General features: G+C 35.9%; 1 protein-coding gene across 4 annotated transcripts in view; it reads left to right on the forward strand.

Annotated features, from left to right (window-relative positions):
- EPHA7 (EPH receptor A7) overlaps positions 1–5,984 on the forward strand; it is a 162,992-nt gene extending 157,008 nt beyond the window's left edge. For 3 of the 4 annotated variants that reach the window (XM_088795553.1, XM_088795554.1, XM_088795555.1), the window contains exons 15-17: positions 1,845–2,038; positions 3,061–3,216; positions 5,026–5,984. In XM_088795553.1, coding sequence (XP_088651679.1) covers positions 1,845–2,038; positions 3,061–3,216; positions 5,026–5,140 — 465 coding nt within the window. In that variant the 3' untranslated portion in view covers positions 5,141–5,984. The remainder of the gene's footprint in view (positions 1–1,844; positions 2,039–3,060; positions 3,217–5,025) is intronic. The other variant, XM_088795556.1, reaches the window with a different exon arrangement.
- The last annotated feature ends 16,383 nt before the right edge of the window (positions 5,985–22,367 follow it).

Below are 22,367 nucleotides of genomic sequence, written 5' to 3' on the forward strand. Positions count from 1 at the left end.
GTTATTCAAAATAAAGTAGTTAAGGAAACACCCATAGTATGAGACTTTATAAAAACTATGGGATGAATGACTCCATCACTGCTGGGATATTTTATACATATATAGAAAAATCCTTCTCTTAGTATTTGAGCATATATTGCGTTTAGGAAGTAGCATCAACAGAAAGCAGTGACTAATTGGCTGTGCGTATAAACATTTAAGAGAAAGAGTCTAGAACTGTTTTCATTTCAGCTTTTTGGCTGGAATTACTGGAAGTGCCATTGATTGAAATAGTTAAAAAGGTTTAGGTGAAGATAGTAAATCCAATTTTAAATAAAGTATGACTCGCCTGTGGAGAATTCAGATGAAGATGTTTAGTAAACTAATGAATAGGACATGATCAGAGGAGACTTTGGGCTGAGGATTTTATACTTGCAATACTTCTCAAAAATTACTATAATTAAATTAATGTACTTGCCTTTTAAACTTTATTTTTGCATATATATAGATTTTTCTTAAAGTAGACTCCTTTTTTTCTTATAAAAGGATTTTCTCTAAAAATTGTTGATGCCAGCTACTTTATTCATTCTGTCCTACACCCTTTTATATTTTAATGTGGTATTCTTGAATGTCAACAAGCATCTTAAGGATATATTGCCCTACAAAAATTAAGTTTATCAACATTTCTTGAAGCCAATTTCTTATCTGCCTACTTTTGGCCTTATATTTTTCAAAAACTAAAGGTTACCTATTTTTTTTTTCAGAGTCATTTGTTTCGTACATTTCTTTTATATTATGTTAGTAGCAAAGGATTTGTTAATCCCCCTTGAATATTTTAATGTTTTGCAAAGCCTTATTATTTGTATTGTTTGCCTTTCTATTATTGTCTTTGTGCTGCTCAGATTTATAACAAGTTCTGATTTTTAAGATCTATTTTTTCTTTCCATATAAATAAAAATAAGCTCAAATAAGTAACTTTTAGACTTTCTGATTGCCGAGTACAAATATTTATGGAGGCCTAGTTTTCATTAACATTCAAAGCCTGATATAAATAGCATCTTAGGCTGTTATTAGATATAAATAGACAGTAGTAATGTGCTGATAAAAGTTTAACAACCAGCATTCTGCATGGGAAAGCCTGATTTGTAACCTTTCCCAATTCCCTAGTGAAACTCTTCCTTTCTCCCCCAAGGCTGTCAATCTGCCAGTGTGAAGTCACTAAACTTGGAGTTACAAAACGATTCCATCAACTTCATCAACCGGTACAAATTGGCTCCAGCACACCACTGTATCTTATAGCACTATACACTCCATAAGTATATAAGCTTCATATTATTGAAAATAATAGTGTGCTTGGTAATGTTATCTGTCATAGCACATTCACATATCTTGACACCTTGTTTAAAAGTGTCACTTGAACTCTGCAAAAAGTAAAATTTTGGGGGACTCAATTCTGAGTAATTCAGCACTCCCTCTTACAACTTGAAGAATTCATAAATTTGTGGACTAAAATGTACATGCACAGCTGTATATAAGTGAAACAGTTCCATAACATATTACCTTTTGTAAACCTCTGGGATGACATTAAAAAGTTTTCCATCTATTGCACCCTGAGTGAACTTAATTGCTTCTCCCTATTGCTGAGTTAACTAAGGAATGTCATCATACCCTGCACTTCATCCACCCCTTAATAGCAAGCTTAATATCCGTGGATGTTGTTAGAAGGGGGAAAAAAAAAAAGTAAGTCTTTTGCAAAGCAGTATGCTTCAATTTTATCAGGATAAACCACTTTGCCTACTGTGCAATTCATTTAATTATAATTGAACCTCAGTCAGTAATATTTTTAATGTCCTTTTGGCTATTAGGTTATAAAAGCAATAGAAGAAGGTTATCGTTTACCGGCACCCATGGACTGCCCAGCTGGTCTTCACCAGCTGATGCTGGATTGTTGGCAAAAGGAACGCGCCGAAAGGCCAAAGTTTGAACAGATAGTTGGAATTCTAGACAAAATGATTCGAAACCCAAATAGTCTGAAAACACCCTTGGGAACTTGTAGTAGGTAAGAAATACCTAAGGGAACGGAATCTGGGAGAAGCTCAAATACTCACATGAACCATTTATTTCCTCAGCCCTACCCCAATGGCAAATTGCCATTTGTGTTAAATTATAAATCCGTATTAGATACATTGTATTCACAGTTTTTATTTTTTCTTCTTTTCAGATGGCTTATCTTAATTGAATTAGTATTTAAAGAAACCTATTATTATTGCTTTTTTTAATTTTTCTGAAAAGTTATGATATCACTGACTCATTTAGAAGACTTTCTAAACTGGGATTTCGTGATTAGGTGGCATTTCACATTTTTAAAAAATTATACTCTTATATGGGTGTTTGTTACTATTGCCCTTGTTTTTTAGATATTATTTGTTTTATTGTTTTAGCTGTGAGTTATTTAGTGAAATGATTCTGTGAAGTTAATGTTTTTAAAAGTAATTCAATATGTGATTAAAGAAGTATACCCATTAAAAAGAGCCCAAAACACTCCATTCATTCTTTGTATTTGGCTTACTCCATTGTACTGCATATTAGTAATTATTCAGCTTCAGCTGTCACGTACACTTGATGTTCTGGTCTGTATGGGTAATCAGACCCTTGTGGCGATCTATGAACTCACAGGTGCTCACGAGGTGCCGTCAGTATGGTGGATACAGAATGTTCTCAAGAGCACCCTCATAGTCCAGAAAAGTTCGTCCACAACCACATGGGCTTCCTTTTCTCCCAGTTAGTTTTAGAGAAATAAATGAGCAGATATTTACTGATTACCGCTACTGTTAGCTATACTTTTAAAAATACATGGGAGTCACAATCTGGTGGTGATCAATTCTAAATAATGTCAGTTTTGGAGTCTGTAGGTCTTGGGCAATTTTTACGCATTAGATTTTTATTAGCATATCTGTTTATTAGCATAATCAATTAAAATCTGTAATTTTATTCTCTGTACCCTTATTTTTGTGTGGGACAAGATACTCTTTCTTTAGTTGTTCATGAAAAAAATTACTTTTCTATTTCATTCTTATCCAGGCCAATAAGTCCTCTTTTGGATCAAAACACTCCTGATTTCACTACCTTTTGTTCAGTTGGAGAATGGCTACAAGCTATCAAGATGGAAAGATATAAAGATAACTTCACAGCAGCTGGCTACAACTCCCTTGAATCCGTGGCCAGAATGACTATCGAGTAAGCTTAAACTTTTAAATTATATTTAACAGTTTATTAGGTACTTGCCAAGCTTTATACATTTCCATTTATTAAAGAGGTCTGAACCACAAAACCAGGGGGAAGCATCTTTAATAAGTGCCTACTATGTGCCAGACATTATTAAATAGATCTTTGAACATACAGTGTCTATTTAACCCTCACAGCAACAATTTTATTAAGTTGATTGCTTTACAAGGCTAAGACCCAGAGAACTTAAATATTTTCCCCAAACTGACTCAACTACATAGTTAAGTAGCAGCTAATTTATCTCTATAGCCAGTGTTTCAAACACCACTCAGTGAGACTCCCTTTTTCATTAACCACTGTATCATTTAGGTTCCTCTTCACTGGGGAAACTTTCTTCATTTCAAAGGAGGATCTCTTTCACCGTGTTTGTATCAGATATTAAAAATCTCAAAGTTTCAAACCCAATACCAAAATACAATATGACGTTCAATATGATTACTTACTGAGAAGGTTAAAGAAAACTTAATTCAATTCACTGTAGCTAAGAGTTTAGTTTAACTTACCTTTTAGAGTGTGTGTAATTGATTGATTCAAGGTTTTTGGTGTGTTCTTTTTCTTTTTTTTTTTTTCTTTTTAACCTTGAGAACCACCTGATAAAACAACCTTTGAAATTGCTGTAAACTGGAATTTGAAAAGAACTAAATTTTTCTTCCTGGCTCCATCACTGCTTATGTGGTCTTAGGAAATCCATTCACTATCTCTGAACTTCAGCTCCCTCAGCTGCAACATAACTTTTATAGGTGATGCAGTTTCTCTCAGTCAGTGTGTCTGAAAATGGGAACCAATTATCAAGGTTCTATTAGTGGAGTCCTTTTTACATGCTGTTGTGAGAAGGGTTTCACATTTTCCAGATGAGATGAAGGCCAGCAATCAGAGACTGTTTCCTGGCAAATCAGGAAATGGCGTGGACACGAATTTAAGCCTGTGCATGCTAGCATGTCTAGTTTTCTGCTAGCTCATCACATGGGCAGAGCTGGCATAATTATTCCTGTCTCTCCAAAGCAAGCAACTCTCCTGAAAGACTGCCCCTCAAAGTCTTACTAGACCACTGCTATGAAACACTGTAGCACTGTACTTTTGTTATATTTTAGCTGCTTGTAAATACCTAAGTTCAATCTTCCTGGCTATTAGGAAAGGTAAAAATACATACACAGATCCAGTTAGTTTCTGTCAGATTGAAGCTATTTAAACATAGGTATTGCACTCTTTAAAAAATAGTTTTTTTCTAAAATGTAATTAGATGATTGACATGAACTGAAGTATACAATATGCTCAGAATTACCACATGATAATTAAACTCAGTATAACATTTTGTGTAATAATTGATGATTCTTGATCTACTAGAGACCAAAATGGTGTCCATTCGTATTATAACCTATTTTAACAATTAAAAATTTTAAACTTCACTGAAGTTCAAGAATATAACGTTTCAAATAACCTTTCCTACTCTTACCTTAAGTTAATAATAATTTTAAGATTTTAAGATCTTTGATAATTTCTTATATAAAATTCCAAATCAGTTTAAAAATGACTTATCTTGGCATATCGAGAGCCTGAGCAGTTAGGTTTTCACAAAGCAGAGGTTGATGCAGGTTGCCCATCTGACCCATGGCAGGAATATGAGCATAATACCCAAGGACACTGAGATAAGGTCTGTTTGCCTAAGATACACAGATTATTTAATTAAAGAGTTGATGACAGTTTAGTACCAAATCAATTCTTGGTAAGGTAACTAATGAAAAATGTATTTGTCTTTTTCAGGGATGTGATGAGTTTAGGGATCACACTGGTTGGCCATCAAAAGAAAATCATGAGCAGCATTCAGACTATGAGAGCACAAATGCTGCATTTACATGGAACTGGCATCCAAGTGTGATGGGCACTTCTCCCTTATGGGGGAGATTACGGACTGCAAGAGAACAGTACTGGCCTTCAGGATATGCATAGAATGCTGCTATTAGACAGTTGATGTCCTGGGTCCTTCCTACAGTGAAGAGAAGATATAAGAAGCACCTATAGACTTGAACTCCTAAGTGCCACCAGAATATATAAAAAGGGAATTTAGGATCCACCGCTGGTGGCCGGGAAAACAGCAGTGACAATAAACAAAGTACTACCTGAAAAACATCCAAACACCTTGAGCTCTCTAACCTCCTTTTTATCTTATAGACTTTTTAAAATGTACATAAAGAATTTAAGAAAGAATATATTTGTCAAATAAAATCATGATCTTATTGTTAAAATCAATGAATATTTTCCTTAAATATGTGATTTCAGACTATTCCTTTTTAAAATCATTTGTGTTTATTCTTCATAAGGACTTGGTTTTAGAAAGTTGTTTATAGCTTTGGACCTTTTTAGTGTTAATCTATGACACATTACTACACTGGGTACTTTTGAAAGAATCTCAAATTAAAAAAAAAAAAAACAGCATGATTGAAGATATCTGTCAGAACATTGGTATCCTTTTTGTGCCATTTTATTTTGTTTAATCAGTACTGTTTTGATATTGTTTGTTAATTGGCAGGTAGTCAAGAAAATGCAAGTTGCCAAGAGCTCTGATATTTTTTAAAAAGAAATTTTTTTGTAAAGAGCAGACAACACACTATCTTTTCAATGAAAAAAGCAATAATGATCCATAAATACTATAAGGCACTTTTAACAGATTGTTTATAGAATGATTTTACTAGACAACATTTACTAAAAAAAAAGAAAAAAAACTCAAATTGTAGGTTTATGACTATAAAAATATATGAGCACTTCATCTAAAGGATGTTGGTGAAGGCAAGTCTTTGAAAGAAAGAACTATCCAGTGTTATCTAAAAGTTAGTGTGAGCACATCAAGATTTTTTCAATATTGTGACATTAGGAAATTTAGAGAAATAGTTAACATATATTTTATATCCTGTTCTGTTTAATGCAGTCCAAACACAAAAGGAAAGAATTAAGATTTATACTAGAACTCTGAAGCATTATTAAAGGGGCAGTTCACAATTTTCACCATTCAAAAACAAATTTTCTGCACAGGATATCACCAATGCAGTTTTAAAAAAAAGTATTTTATTTTATTTGTGAACGCTGATGTCAGAAACTTATGTGGAAGAACACTTCTTATCATTAAGGAAAAGGTGAAGGATCTAACTTTTTTAAGCTTTATTTATTATACCATTTTATTTGATTACATGTTAGAATTTCACAAGCAATAATTAAATGTGTCTTTATAGCTATTTCAGGAATGTATACATATAGTGAGTACTGCTTTCAAAAGTTATGAAAATCATGAACTACCCCAGAATTGAACTGTTGTACTTCCAAAGAGAATTGGGCTGTTTATAATGATTTTAATAGAGAAAGATCCCAGGGATCGGTCATAATTGGTCTTGTTTGATAATGTGGGCATCCACAAACAAACAAATAACAAACAAAATCTGTAAATGTTTCTTTGTAAAACTTGTAAATTTTATTTATACTGTCTTGTTTTGTACACATATTTCTCTGTAGTGGGCTCTGAATACATTGAAAATGCACTATATTTTTCTATTTTACTTGCAGAGCATCACAAAAAAACAGGTATTTTCAGTGTTACATAATGTGTTTTCCCACATTTAGGACCAAAGATGGCTATAGAAAAATTCAAATGGATTGCTTCCCAAACCCCTCCCCACCTTTTTTTTTTCTTTTGAATCACTGTACAGTGTTATTTGATATTTTAATTTATTTTTTGATTGACTAGAAAAATCATTTTAACTTCACTAAAATGTTTTTTGTCCCTAAGGAAAAATAATCTGTAAAATAATTTTAATTAGCATAATACAGTCACCTAGATACTTCCATTTGTAATCTTTGTAATAGACTGTAAATATATTTTTGGAACTATAACACAATGTGCTTGAGGGTTATTTTTCAGTGTCTGCAGTGTATACAAGTGTTTATACTAAGTACAGCACTTTACAATTCTAATCAGTAGCATTGGCCTTTGTGAGAATGAATGAAAGTTTGAGTGAGTGTTCTTAATTCCATTTGGATTCTGGACTCACTAATAATGAAGTTCTTTTCTTGTTCATAGCTTAAGGTGCTTATTTTTTCTATTAAAATTAAATTAACAAAAAGCCATTCTAGAAATAGAAGACATAGTATGGTACATGCAAACAGTGTCTTTCCTGCTTTTTTCTAGCACTAGATTTATAGTTGAGTAGTCTTTCTTGAGTAGAAGGGCAGAATAAAGGTTTTTTTGACTTTTTTTTCAAAAATAACTTTTTTCTTCAGCAATATACCTCATCTGCCTTAAATTTTTTACAGCTCTTTACAGGGAAAGGGAAGAAGGGATGGGAAAGACACACAGCACAATAGGAATTGTATGATGACATCACTCTCTCCTTTGTAGGTTTCTTTTCCCGATCAACATTATGATTTTGAAATACATGTATGTGAAACAGATATTCAGAGAAAACGAATTGACATTGTAATGCTGATTGTAATACTCTCTTCCAGAAAGAGAGGAAATGATATAACAATAAGAATGTACAACTTGCACCTTGAAAAGAATTTTTTTTGATAAATTAGTGCTCAGGGGAGGAAAGGTAGAGAAAGCAAATGTTAAAAACAGAATTCAAAAATTATAAAACTGCAAAAGGAAATGGCCTCCTTGCTTTAATAGAGCCACCTTTTTTAGAACGCTGTCTTCACACTTGACTCGTGTTTTGCATTCAGTACTGAAATAAAAGTAACTTTTACTACAGCTGAATTGAACATTTTCTCAGCAATTGATCTGGACCTGTTTACTAGAACTGGTGGTTTATGCTTGTCAGAGCACTATTAGTTGAATCATATTGTATACTTATGTAATCTACATTAGCTAGTATTATTTAGGGCTATATTTTAATTGCTCCTTTTATCTGTGTTTTTAAGACAATTAAAATGGTGTAATTCACCTCTTTTATTTAGGTAATGCTGATATTCTCCCTTTTGTTTCCTGAGTAGCCTGGAACTGTGCTACTCACAGATGTGCATGTTCAAATAAATTACTGATGTATATTTTTTTGCTAAATGTGGAGAAATCATGGGGAACTTGGGGCGAGATGTGCTTTTTCTTGGTTGAATTTGTCCCTCCTTGCCTAAGAATTACTACAGGGGTCATCCTTTTATAGGAATAACTGCTTTGGAACAGTGTCTTCAATGTATCAAGCACAAATAACTCTTTCTTCAACACGAATCATACGTCTCTTTTTACCAGATTAAAATAATAAACAAGTCTATTAGACAATGTAAAGAAAATCCTGTCTCCAATCATTGGCGAATTCCTTTATGTCCCTTACTCAGTCTTTATTTTCTTACACAATATCATGAAGGGAGATGTTTAGAGCAAAGGTTTTATTGAAATATTTGAGTGGACCCATCAGAATATGAAGAAAATTAATTAACCTTTGCTTCCCCTCATTCTCTTGTACACTGACTTAATTCCACTCTAATTATTACTGAATAACAAGTTAAAATAATGTCTTCAAAGAGCCATACTGTCAAACATTTTAGTAAAAACCTTTTTGTTGTTGTTCCTATTTGAAACTATAACTACATGGTACTGATAAGAATATTTGCATGGGAAAGGTAATATTTTGTCATTGGACCCTAACAAATATTTTATTAATTTGATATATACAGCAACTTGGAAAGTTTTGCATTGAAGATGTTGCCGGATGCAAACATAGGGTCCAGAGGAAATGGGAAAATATGATAAATCTGATGGTCTGATTGAGTTGTATATATTACTGACACTGACTCAGTGATTATTCCAACTTGCGCCTAAAATGAAGAAAACTAAACACTCCCATTAGTACAGCATCACCATCTTAAGCTTTGCAAGCTCTTAACAAATATCTAAACATGTTTCCAAAAATGAGACTAGGCAAATACCAAATGAAATGTTGTCACCAGTTGTCACCCTTCTGATGTTGAGGCTCAGGCTAGGTTGCACTGAAATTCAAAAATAATCTTGAAGTCTTGGCTATTTCTGACTACTCAACAATCAGTGCCCTTGTTAACATCTCACAGTGATAATTATATAGCCTGAAAACAATGACGAGCACTCGAGGGATCTCTTAAAGTACTGCTTCATAAATGGCACAAAAATATACTATCCTACCAGCACTCTTTTTCTTCCAAAATTATAAAACCATTATAAGGATATATAAGTTCTGTCAGTAAGTGAAAATTAGATTTAAAACTTATGGTAATCATCAGTAACGATTTTTTGTTGAAGTCCTTTTATCTTCTACTGTTACCCTTTGTTTTATATTGTTAGCTTCAATGAATATTCAATATCAATTTGTAGGAAAGCTGCTGAAAGGAAAACACATCAAGCAAAGAGGCAATAAAATTTCTAAACGCGAAAGATCAGATCTACTGATATTAACAAATGATAAAAGATTTATGGTGACTGGCAAACTTTCAAGCTGCCCTGAAGGGAACAGCATCTTCTTGGCTTGTGTCTGAGTCCCTTCATCAGCCCTACCTAGCTTGTCACTGTTCCGTCTAATGCATCTTCACATAGCTTGAAGAGTATGGACTGGAGAATAAAATATTTCAATGGGAATGGGTCTGTGAGTCTCACTAGATTTAAGTACTCTAAGGGAGTGTTTTTTTCTACTTCAGTGATCGAGCATAATAAATCTATAATTAAACAACTACCTCTTCTGATGGACTTTGAGGTTAAAAGAAATGTGATTGATTTAATTAGGCCTACTGTACAAAGTTTGGTAAGTATCAATAGGTAGCGCTAGTCTAGTGTTCTGTAGGTGTGTAACAGCACTGGAAACTCTTTAAGTATGTAACAGTAGTAGGGGTTTCTAAACTGCCAGCATTTGATAATTTGGGACAGTCACAAATTGAGGTTTTTGTCTATTCTAAACCTCCATGAATAGCAAATAAAGCTCAATCAGATATAACCTGCAACATACATTTCATTATTTTTAATATCCCAGGTTTCTACCACTGAAGATTAGTTTTCTTTTTTGAAATTCACAGCCTTTAATCATGTATATTTGTAGACTTCATGTATAACTATAAGAATGCACACTATATTTTTCAATGAATGGTTAATCATGGATCTTAATTAAAGACACTCAGAGGAAGAAATGAGCACAGTTGTTTTAAGAATGTTGGTTCTAGCTTAGTAGAAGACAAATGTATATTACTAAGTTTCCTCATTCCACTATGTAACCAAAACTAACTGAAGTGAAGGACTGGACAACTCTAGAAAAAACAAATAGAGAAAATTAAACTAGGTATGCCGAACTAGTGTTCATAAAAATCACATACTTCTAAAAATATTTCACAATTCATAGAAATGAGGCAAACAATTTAAGAAAAAGTGACATGAATTCATTCACTGATGGGATAGACTATATAGCATATTACAAGAGAAAATTCTAACTTGAACCTGATATCCTTCTGTCAATTTGTTAGAGGTATGCATTGTTAGCATTGAAAACCAGACAGAATACAAGGCTAAAATGTGCTCTTTCCAGGTGAAAGAGACCCATCCCTTTCTTCAGCCCTGACATTTGCACAAGTCTTTTCAAGTATGTACTGAGCAGGAGACCAATCATCCCACCCTTACTGTTATTCCCTGAGTTCACTAGGTCTTTGGCAGTTGCACACCAACCTCCAAGTGTGTTCACCAGAACACAAGGTAACACAAACAACAGGAACCCGATGCTACAAACAGATCTGCTTAGCTTTACCTGGGAACCACACAGAATCTAATGCATGGGCTACTGCTGCTATTTCAGTGGTTCCACTCATCAGAAAGGGGTACCTGTTAGGTTAGGGATGGTTTGAGGCCAGCAGAACAAGGAGCAATTACACCTCTTCTGATCTAATTATAATACAAGACAAAGCCAGCAATACCAAATAACACCATCCTTTAAATTTTGAAAAGGAGCAAATAATATTATATATAAAAAGCATGGATGAATTACAGGATATCTCGGAAGTCATATAGGAGAAGCTGAATTTAATAGAAGAGACGATGAAGAGCTATTGGAAATTCTAACCAGAAAATAGATGTGGTGGGAATGAAGTTTAAGGAACAAAGGTCTTGCAATGGTGCCTGAAATATGAATTCATTACTCTTTATTTTTAGATCAGATGAATAGACTTTACTTTGCTCTCCACGCTCACCTTCCCTCTCACTTTTCTAAATGGGGGAAATCCCTGTCTTCAAGACACAACTCAAAAGTTATTTCCTCCAGGTCTTCACTGACACACACGAGTTGGAATTATCTTGCCTGTGCTTTGCTTATGTTGCTGGTGCTATGAATATCCTGTGTTCCGTCATGTTGTGTGTGTGCATGTGTGTGTGTGTGTGTGTGTGTGTGTGTCCCACTAGATCAAGTGCTCTTAAAGGACACAAGCAAAATGGAAATCTTTGCATTATGTCCTTTGGGACTCAGCAGTTACTGGCACTCTATAAATATTTTAGAATCCTTGAAGTGCAAATTAATTTGAATTGCTTTTTGTCTTAAAAGATAGCAAGGATCAGGTGCTCTGAAGAATGAATGGGGTGCAGTGAAGGTAGTAGTAACACCGGTGTGGAGGTTGAAAGCTAATTTCAGAGCAAGATTGGATGCTTCTGTGATAGGCTGGGGCAGCAGCAATGCACAGGGATTGAGCTGAGTAGGCAGAGACAATGATCTGTATGAGAAAAGGATATGGGAGGAGCTGATTAGTGAACAAGATTAGGAAACATCCAATCACAGTGTCTTCCAAATGTTGAAATGGAGTAGGAGGTTTCCCGGGTTGTAAATAACAGAGCGATATTAAAGAAGAACTTGAAATCAAGTAGAAGGTATTGGACTTGAGATGAACAATAAAGGGCTATTTACCAATATCTTATTGAGCCAAAGACATGGTGGGAATGTTTCATAAGGAACAGTAATCTGCAGAAATATGTGAGGTGTGATTGTAACTATTTTAAAATTAGGCCTAGACAAGGGAACAGAATGCTCTTCTGCATTACTGAAAACTTCCTTCATTCCAGCCCTCAAACTCAAGATAGTATCAATAATTCTATAGTTAAGTAAAAATATAATAAAGTATATTTTGTGGGCCAATGTGTAATCTGCTTACCATTACATCACGAAGAGGCAGATATAATATGAAGGGTGATTGCAGAGTTTGAAGCCAGAACGTATAGGACTAATTTCTGTCATTACATGTGTAATACAGGGAAAATGATTTCATTTATTTGTGTCTTTCCTCCTATCTTACCCATAAAAGGGGCATAAATACCTAGCACCCACTTCAAGAGTACTAATTTGTCAATTAGTACTTTGGAAAGTACTTATCATAATACTAGTACTGAATACGTGTTAACCCTTATTATTTCTTTAGGAAACATTTTTTTCTCTGCATTTCTTTCTATTTAACAAATACTTATAAACATACTTTGTGAATTCTGAACTAATTCAGAAATGAATTTGACAATATAAATTGTATGTTTTTACACCAAATCTCATTCTTATCTTTCTTCATTTTTTTCTTAAATCATCATTAATCATATCTCTCAAATCAGTACCCAAAACACCAAATTCTATTCTTGCCATAAACAATTGATCACTACATCCAACTGATTTGTGCTCTTCAGTATCTCTAGAACCTACCACCATTGTCACAGCTACTTCTCTAAATTAGGTTTTTATCACCTCTCACCTCAGATTAATGTCACACCCTCTAATATGTTTCTCTTCCTCTAATCCTTTTTAATTATGACTTTCAGAGTCATTTCTCTAATACATAGCTGATCCTGTTTTCTCCCAGTTTGAAAGACTAAGTAATGACCCCGCCCCATCAGAGAATGGCACTCAATTATGTAACACAGCATCAATAACTGGGACCCTGACTGCTGATCTGCTTGTGCCTTCAGCATACGAAGTTCTTTCACTCTCCCTTGTTATGAGTTTTCTGAGGGAAGTAAGTGAATGTATTTTAACCTTCTAGTATGTACTAAGCCCAACACAGATTTAAAAGCTGGGGATGACTTCTGTTTCTATACCTCAAAGCAAGAATATGTAATTATCTTTAAAATAAATACTGGACAATAAAAAAGTTAAATTTGAGGAAAAACACAATTCCCCTTCAATTTAAAATGATATCACTTTATAGACATCTCCTTGAATGATTTAAATATACCTCTGGAGAATGTAAGATAAAACAGATCATTTTATTAATAAACATTGCATTCTGAGCTATAGTAGAAGTTATATCTATATGTCTATATGTTAATTTACATTTTCTCTCATCTAAATACACATTTTAAATTTTATCTTTCATTACTATTGGTGGGGAAATTTCTGCATGCTATATTCTACTATCTTGTCAAGAAGTCAGAAAACCTCTAATTTTTCATTGCCCAGTTATATTATATAATATTACATTGTTTGTCTGTCAGTTATGTTGCCTCACAGGTAGGAAGTATAAGATTTGTCCAGCTCACATTTCTATTCCAAAGCCTGGCACACTGCCTAGCACCCTGCAGATTCCTCATAGATATGTGTTGAGTGATTGAGAGTCACATGATCTTCTAATGAGGGACTCTGATACTCTAGCAGTAGGTTCTAACCTAATGAATGAAGACCATTCTCCAGAATTGAGCCTCTCAATCACTCTCCTCCTACTGTAGAGTGTCTCTTTCCAATGTCACTGAAGTTCCCCAGATAACACATGTACCACTCTTCACATAGCCCTCATTGACTTAAGAAATATGCATACCCTCATCTTAAGCCTCAAGACCAAGTATCACAATAATCTATACACCTTGTAGAAACACATAATCCAAATGACACCACCAACTGAGGGGCACTGTTTTGAATTACATCTCTGGCAGGTTGCTTGCCTCCATTTAGTTTGGTTCTTTTCCTGTTGTTTTCTCCTGTTCTTTCAATCAGAATGAATTTCTTTGTTTCCTCACTTTGGCTGCCTCTCTGTGTTTGTTTCTATGTATTTGGTAGATCTGCTACATCTCCCAGTTTTGACCCGGTGGACTTATGTAGTAGGTGCCCTAGAACAATCTCCCTGGTCACCTGCTCCAGGAGTGCCCCTTGTTTGGGTTGTATGTGTCCTCCTGTTATGTTTGAGCCTTGATTGCTACTGCCATGTCAGTGGTTGAGATTGGCCCTCAGCCTGACAGGTTGTGGACTTTGGTCACGTCCACATCTTATGGGCTACTGTGCGGGGAGCTTACCCCACTGAGTACGATTTGCTTCAATGGGTTCTGCTGCCTGTTCAGACCACCCTTTATGTTGCCACTTGTGAAGCTAATTGGGCGGTGCTCTGCTGTGACCTGAAACCAACCTCCAATTATGTTGATTCTGGGGCCTCTTGGGAGGGGTTCCCAGGCAGTCCCAGGTCACCCACTAACTGGCCAGTGACTACCTTGTAGGAGGTACAAAGTGATCTGTGGTTGTTTGTTTCCTGTGCTAAAGTTGGAGGCATGTAGAAGAGGCCATGCTGTGAACTGAGGATGGCAGCCATTAATACCACGCCTGGGGCAGCTCTGCAAAAAGCAGTTCACTCTGAGGCCTGCTGCCACCTGCAGGCTCCCTTAAGGTTCAGTCAGTGAAAAAGCTCATGTGGTATGCATTTTGGGTGAGGTAGCATCTCAGGGAGTCACTAAAGTGGGAAGAGTTGCCATCACCTGGTTAAATGTATTAGGTAGGTGCAAAAGTAATTGTGGCTTAAAAGGTTAAACATAATTGCAAAAAAACACAATTATTTGCACCAATCTAATAGCTTCTGGTTTGGTGTCAGTGCTGAGCCTGAAGCTACTCAGAAAAAGTTTCATAGCACACCAAGGCCAACCGCCCACCCACTTATAGCCCACAAACTCCAATAGCTTGTCGAGAAAGAGTGCAATGCAGGTGGCACCGGCTGTTCTTGGAGAAAGTGCCTCTGACATTGTGAAAGCTGGGTGGGGCAGAGTACCAGGGAGTCAACAGTGTGAAGCAGCAGAGCTCACCAGGCCAATCAGATTCGGACTTGGCTGTGTGGGGGCGGGCTCAACACAGGAAAGATGGTGCCCACCTGCCAGCAGCACAGGAGTAAAACCCCTCACAGGGGAAATGCCAACTGTCCTCCAGCCCTCTCCTCAAAGACGCACACCTCAGTCTACTCTCCATTTCCCTCCAATGTTCCCGAGTCACCGTCTCTCTGCCAGATCCCAGGGTGAGTACTTGCGAGCGGGTGAGTCTGTGCGCGGGCTGTTTAAAAGGACGCCTGGGTTTTCTGTAGCCTTCTGTCCCACCCGGATGGTCAGAATCCCATTGTTTTTCACAGCCAGATAGTGTGGGGGCTCCTCTTCCTGGAACCGGTACTTTGGGCAGGGGCGCATGTGTGGAGGGTGAGGACCCTCACTCCTCTGGGTGAGACCTCCACAGCTGAGATAGCCCTCCTGATTCTCTTCTACCACACGCAGGTGTTGGGCCTGTTTTGGGTCTCCACCCCTCCTACCAGTTTCGGCGTGACTTCTTCATATCCTTAATTATAAAGTTTCTATTCAGCTGGGCTTCAGATGATTGTCCAGGTTGATTGTTGTATTCTTTAGTTGTAATTTTAATGTGTTCATGGAAGAAAATAGCCACAGTGTTTACTCTACTATCTTGGATCTCTTCTCGAGTCTTTTACTTACTTGGTAGTATTTCAATTTTGACTACAGAGTTTTAACTAACATCATATGTAACTCCATATAAATATAATATCAAAGAAAAATCTTCACACTTAGGATAAGAATAACCAAGGTAGAGGGCAAAGTTCGGAGCTCTCAGTATTAGTACTCAGTATTAGAAGCTCTCAGATGTAGAAGTGTTTGTTCTGGTTCCACCATTTACTGATTCCTTGACATGGGCAAAACAATTAAACTCTTTGAAACTCAGGTTTCTTATCCATGGGATTGGGTATGTCAACCTTGCTTTTTTTTTTTTTTTTTTTTTTTTTTTAATAGTAATTTTGTGTAGAACACATGAATTTAAACAGACAAATGAGCTTTCAAAAATATAGAACAAATTTAAATAATTTTATTTCTTTGAATTGAATTTGAAGATGCTATTTGCTCACCAGTTTTTTTTTGTTTGTTTGTTTGTTTTTCATATTTTCACTTTAGCTTGGTAAATTCAAAGAAAGGTGTGTAGGAAAATGATATTGATTTTTAATTTTTTAAAGATGATTGGTATATTTTCTTCTGATTTGGGTTCGTATTTTCTGACTCCATTGTGGCTTTTCAAGTTTTATGACTTGGACATTACATAGTCCAAGAATTCATTTGCTTTGCTTTCAGTTCAGTGGCTTCCAGTCAAGCACAGGCTCAAATTCAAGGTTTTTCTTTTTAGCTTCTAAATCTTCCTGTGCTCTTGCAGCATGTAACCTGTAAGGTCTCTTAATCCCATAAACTCTAAATCATATCCCCTACTTTCCAAACTATATACCATTTATCTGCTCTTACAGCCCACCTGGAGTTTCTCGGCCGTCATGAATTCTGTGTGTTGGCCCCTAGGTTATGGAGGGTGGGTGTTACTCTGCACAGGTGTAAGCTGCCTGAATTTAACAATTGGATGTTTGCTTATTTGGTAGTGCTCCAGGGTATAGTAAATTTTGATTTTTCTGTTATAATCTTGATTGTACGCATGTCTAATTATGCTTGTTGGTATAACACTGGGTGGGGAGTGTTATGTAATGTTATTATCAAGGGTTTGTTCATCTTGAAATGTCAGCAGCAATAGGACTAGAGTAGAACAACTAGAGTTGAAACTACACGACTAAGTTTGGGTCAATATTGGTCTTAGGCCCTATATAATTTTACAGATTTATAACTTGAATATAAATATTCACATACGACTCAACCACAGCAGGCCTTTTCTGCCCCTGCTCACTGGGTTTCAGATGATTTGAAAATCAAGTAAGAAGATGACTGGCATTTTTGAGATTTATTTCTGTTGTTGTTGTTGTTGTTGTTGTTGTTACTCTTTCAATTTTCAAATGACTCATTCCACTTAAAATAAAATAAACTGCATTACTGTTTTTTACTTCAAACAGGTAAAAATATGTGTGCAAATGTATAAATAGCAATGTTTTTAAGTTAATCACTTCAAAACTATTGTCACTGAATAAATGAATATATAAATGCTATTGAGACTAAAGAAACATAATTCAGAGTTAATAGATAAACTTTGACTTTCTTGAATTAAAACTATTATTATTGCATTCATATTTTTTGACAACATGTGGCATATTGTGTCTTGATTTGCATTTTGCTGTTTTCTAAATTGCCTGCATTTCTGTTTCCCAAAACTCACAACTTTGGTTATCAAGTTTGCAGCATCTTTTCTCAGTTTAAGTTTTTAAAATCTGATGGCAAAAGGCGAGAGTAGTCCCTGTTTTCATTTCAGAAGTAGATGTGTGAAATTGTTACCTTAGTTGTATTCCAAGTTATGACAATTAAGTCTCTTCTCAAACCATAAAACTTTGAGCAAGGTAGTCATCCACAGATACTTGAGCTTAGCTGGAGGAAAATGTTAGTAATGTTTTTGTCCACCGAAGGTAGGGAACTCCTTTGTTTCTACTTTCTAATACCAGTTCTACCAATTACTAGAGATTTGACCTTAGGCTAGTTATATAACCATATTTAGTCTCACTTTCTCCTTTGTTAAATGGGAATGATAAATAGTACTTCTTTCATAAGATTGCTCTTAGGATTAAATAAATTAATATATGTAAATATCTTAGAAATGCGCCTGGCTGTTATTATTTTAATCATTTAGCTCTGTGACTAAATACCCCTCAGTATTTGTAAGTTAAGAGGCAGGAACTCATTGGAGGGTGGTATGCCTTATTTTAAACATCCACAAAGAGTTTGCTGAGAACAACTTAAATGTCACACATTCTTCTAGAGCCTTATGATTATGGAAGAGTTAATAATAAAATATAGAGAGAATCCAGAAAATAGTTTTAGAGAACTTTGAAAGAAGGATCTATACCTGAATATGCAGATTTCCGCAGTAAGCATGGACTCCAGAAAGAATGGAAGAAAACCTGCTTAGGCACTGCCTTAGGGTACAAACGTAAACTGTGGATTTATTAAATACCTTCCTCATCAGTTGCAGACGAGACAATCGCACAGATCTTAGAGCAAGACAGATCTTGCTTACAGTGCAGACATGGCCTCTCACTAATTGTGACTTCGAGAAAACCCATCAAACCCACAGCCAAGCAAAGCTGAAATACCTGCTTCAAAGCACTGCTTTGAGAAAAAGAGAGAGTGAGAGAAAGACAGTGGAGAGAGAGTTAGAGAGAGAGAGAGAGAGAGAGAGAGAGAGAGAGAGAGAGTGAGAGAACTCTAATATAACACTGTTACTATAACACAATGTTTCTTTTTTCCCTTTGACCACACCAAGCATTCAATAGGACATGCTGAGGTATGGAGATGCCTTTTCCTTGGTCAACCACTGTCTGTCCCCAGAGATAAAAATGATAGGAGTCCAAGCTCCCATCTCCACAGTGTACATGAAAACGCTGGCTAGTCCATTTTCCCAAGGAAGGAGAGGGAGCCAAATTTTCATTCTACCTTAACCCAAAGTTGCCTTCCTACTATGGACCAGCCAGGGTGTGAGCCAGGCAAAATCCTTTATTATCACAATGTCTAAATTTTGTTATGATTAGCAGAAGTCTTTCTGTAGGGAAGCAGAAATGAAACAGTCAGTCTCCACCAATAGTCCCTAAATGCCTGATATAATCAGGATACAAGGTTTTTAAAGGTGTACCAAAATAATACATTCTAAAACTCTCCTGACTACACAAATATACAGATTCTAAATATAAAAAGTAAAAAAAAAAAAAAAAAAAAAAAAAAAAAAGAAAGAAAAGTTAAGATGAAAGAGAAAAAGGCCAATAGTTGTTGAAGCAGAAGTATACTGATGAAACACACACACACATACACACACACATACACACACACAAAGTTCATTGAATGAAGTGTGAGTACAAATGATAGTCCGGTGCTTATAACCATAACTCAATCCAATACCACTGGTAGTGTAGATAAGATAATAGTTTAACTATCTTTCAAAACTTTATCATATTTAATAATAAAGAAATGTAAGCCAAAAAAAAATCCTAATTATTATTTTTATAACTTAATTTCCCCCTTTGCCCAAATTATCTTTCCTTTTACTATTGAAAGTTAATTTTCAAGAAAGTGTACCAACAGCCTCCCTTTCTAAAATTACAAATACTTATAAAACCCATTTATTTCCTCTTTTCTAAATAACTGTAGACAGAATCATGAAAATTATACAAAAACACAATCTTCCTCTACTTTATCTTGATATCCATTCTATATTGTGTCACCAGTAGGAAAAATAACATCTTGCTTCATACACAGTTTAGCATATAAGAGGGAATCTATTTGAATAAGGATGAAAAGAGTTTCAGCTAAACAATAAAATGCAAGTCAATAAATTATCTATGCCCCACCCTTATGCAATTTTTTTTTTTTTTTTTTAATGGGAGCACATAAACTTCTAGTGAAATAGCAGGCAGTCATAGAACTTATAATCGTTACCAGAAGAACGTTATGCTAGACAAGATCAACCTTTGAAATACTGGGAAAAGCTCAAAAATTGTCTATCAACTTCCAGTAGTTGGACTTGTCTGCTTTTACTAAGAAATTTGAAAGTGTTGTCATGACTCCCATATTGTAAAATTCCAGTGGTGAGTTCCTACTTATTTGGAAGCATAACCACTTACTCATCAAGCTTCTAGTGCTGAATGATTCCTAATTTCTTTCTTTCACTTGGAGAGTAATAGTTAAACCTCACTTGAAATAGTTTATTTTAAAAAACTTTCAGTGGCTTAACTATTTTACAGGAAAAATCCATGCTAATTTAGTTGCAAAAATTTTAAAGATGAAAAAGAAAAGTTAGCCTCGTTTGTTTAAATAAACAAAATTAATCACATAAACTGGTCACTTTGCCCTGGTGATTCCCTGAGACCCCGCCCTACCCATTTGCAGGCCTACCCAAGCCGCTTCCAATAGCTTTTCCATACAAATGGCTTGTCTATGCCCATGCTGCAGACTTTCCTAAAATCTCTCAGAGGTTTACAAAACCCAAACAAGCAACATCTGGCTTCAGCAGTACCTCTTGCCAAGCAACCCAAAGCCCAGCTTCAGTCAGTGGCTTGGACTCTCGAGGCACCTCCAAGTCCAGTGCAGGTGGCGGCCATCTTAAGATTGCTTTGTGTCACTTGCTGGGTGGCCCCGGGAAGGGCACAGGATATGACTCAATTTGTCCTATGGTGGGGTTCCTTCCAGGAGGAAGGGTTGGCTCACCAGGTAGCCAGCTTTGGATGGAGCTGGAGCACCATCCAACTGCTTCCAAGGATGACTCACCCAAAAGACAGATTGGGCAAGGACCATAACTCTGTCAAAGCGAATCCTGCTCCATGGGGTCAGGCCCTGCACACCAGCACCTCCACTGTAGTCATTGGCTAGTCCTCACAACAAATCAGCCTAAGAGTTAATCCCTCCGATTGATGTGCAAACAGCAACCAAAGCTTAACTACAATAGGAGAGAACAACCAATAGACGTAAGGGCACAATTGCAGCACTTGGTTCAGATGGACAGGGAGACTGTGCCACTGGGCCCCACAGGACACCTACTACATAAGGCCACTGTACTAAGACTGGGAGGCATAACGACCCTACTTAATACATAGAAACAAACACAAGGAAGCAGCCAAAATGGGGAGAAAAAGAAACTTGTCCTAAATGAAAGAACAGAACAAAGCTCCAGGAAAAGAACTGAGCAAAATGGAGACAAGCAATCTAACAGACGCAGAGTTTAAAACAATGGTTCTAAGGCTGCTCAATGATCTCAGGGAGAACTTCAACACAGAGATAATAAATATAAAACTGAAGATAGAAAACATAAAAAGAACCAGTCACAAATAAAGAATACAATAACTGGAATAAAATACATTAGAGGGAATCAACAGTAGATTAGATGAAGCAGAGGAATGAATCAGAAATTTAGAAGTTAAAGTAGCAGAAAACAACCAATCAGAACAGAAAGAAAGAAAGAAGAAGAAGGAGGAGAAGAAAAGGGGGAGGGGAGGAGGAAGAGGAGAAAAGAATCCAAAAAAATGAAGGTAGTTTATGTAGCCTCTGGGACAACATCAAGCATACCAACATTCTTATCATAGGGGTACTAGAAGAAGAAGGAAGAGAGCAAGGAATTTAAAACCTATTTGAAGAAATAATGATGGCAATCCCCCCCCTAACCTGGTGAAGGAAATAGACGTATAAGTCCAGGAAACACAGAGAGTCCCAAACAAGTTGAACCCAAAGAGGCCAACACCAAGCTATATTATAATTAAAATGCCTAAGTTCAAAGACAAAGATAGTATCTTAAAAGCAACAAGAGAAAGGCAGTTAGTCACCTACAAGGGAGCTCCCATAAGACCATCAGCTGATTTCTCAATAGGAACTTTGCAGGCCAGAAGGGACTGGCACTAAATATTCGAAGTGATGAAAAGTAAGGACCTACAACCAAGATTACTGTACCCAGCAAAGCTATCATTTAGTATTGAAGGACAGATAATAAACTTCCCAGACAAGAAAAAGCTAAAGGATTTCATAACCACCAAACCAGTATTATGAGAAATGTTAGAAGGACTTCTTAAGATGAAAAACAAAAATCAAAAATATGAATAATAAATCAGCAATAACTGCGTATCTGCCAACAATTACTCTCAATGTAAATGGATTAAATGCTCCAATCACAACATATGGTGGTTGAATGGATAAGAAAACAAGACCCTTACATATGCTGCCTACAAGTACTTACTTCAGATGAAAAGACACATACAGACTGAAAGTATAGGGATGGAAAAAGATATTTCATGAAAATGGAAATGAGAAAAAAAAATCTGGGGTAGCAATATTTATAATAGATAAAATAGACTTTAAAACAATGGCTATAGCAAGAGACAAAGAAGGACCCAGTAATCTCAGTTCTGGGTATTTATGCGAAGAAACCCAAAACATTGTTTTGAAGGGA

Source organism: Rhinolophus sinicus, chromosome 2 (assembly GCF_057876585.1).
Source record: "Rhinolophus sinicus isolate RSI-liver-muscle chromosome 2, RSI-T2T, whole genome shotgun sequence".
Lineage (NCBI taxonomy): Eukaryota > Metazoa > Chordata > Mammalia > Chiroptera > Rhinolophidae > Rhinolophus > Rhinolophus sinicus.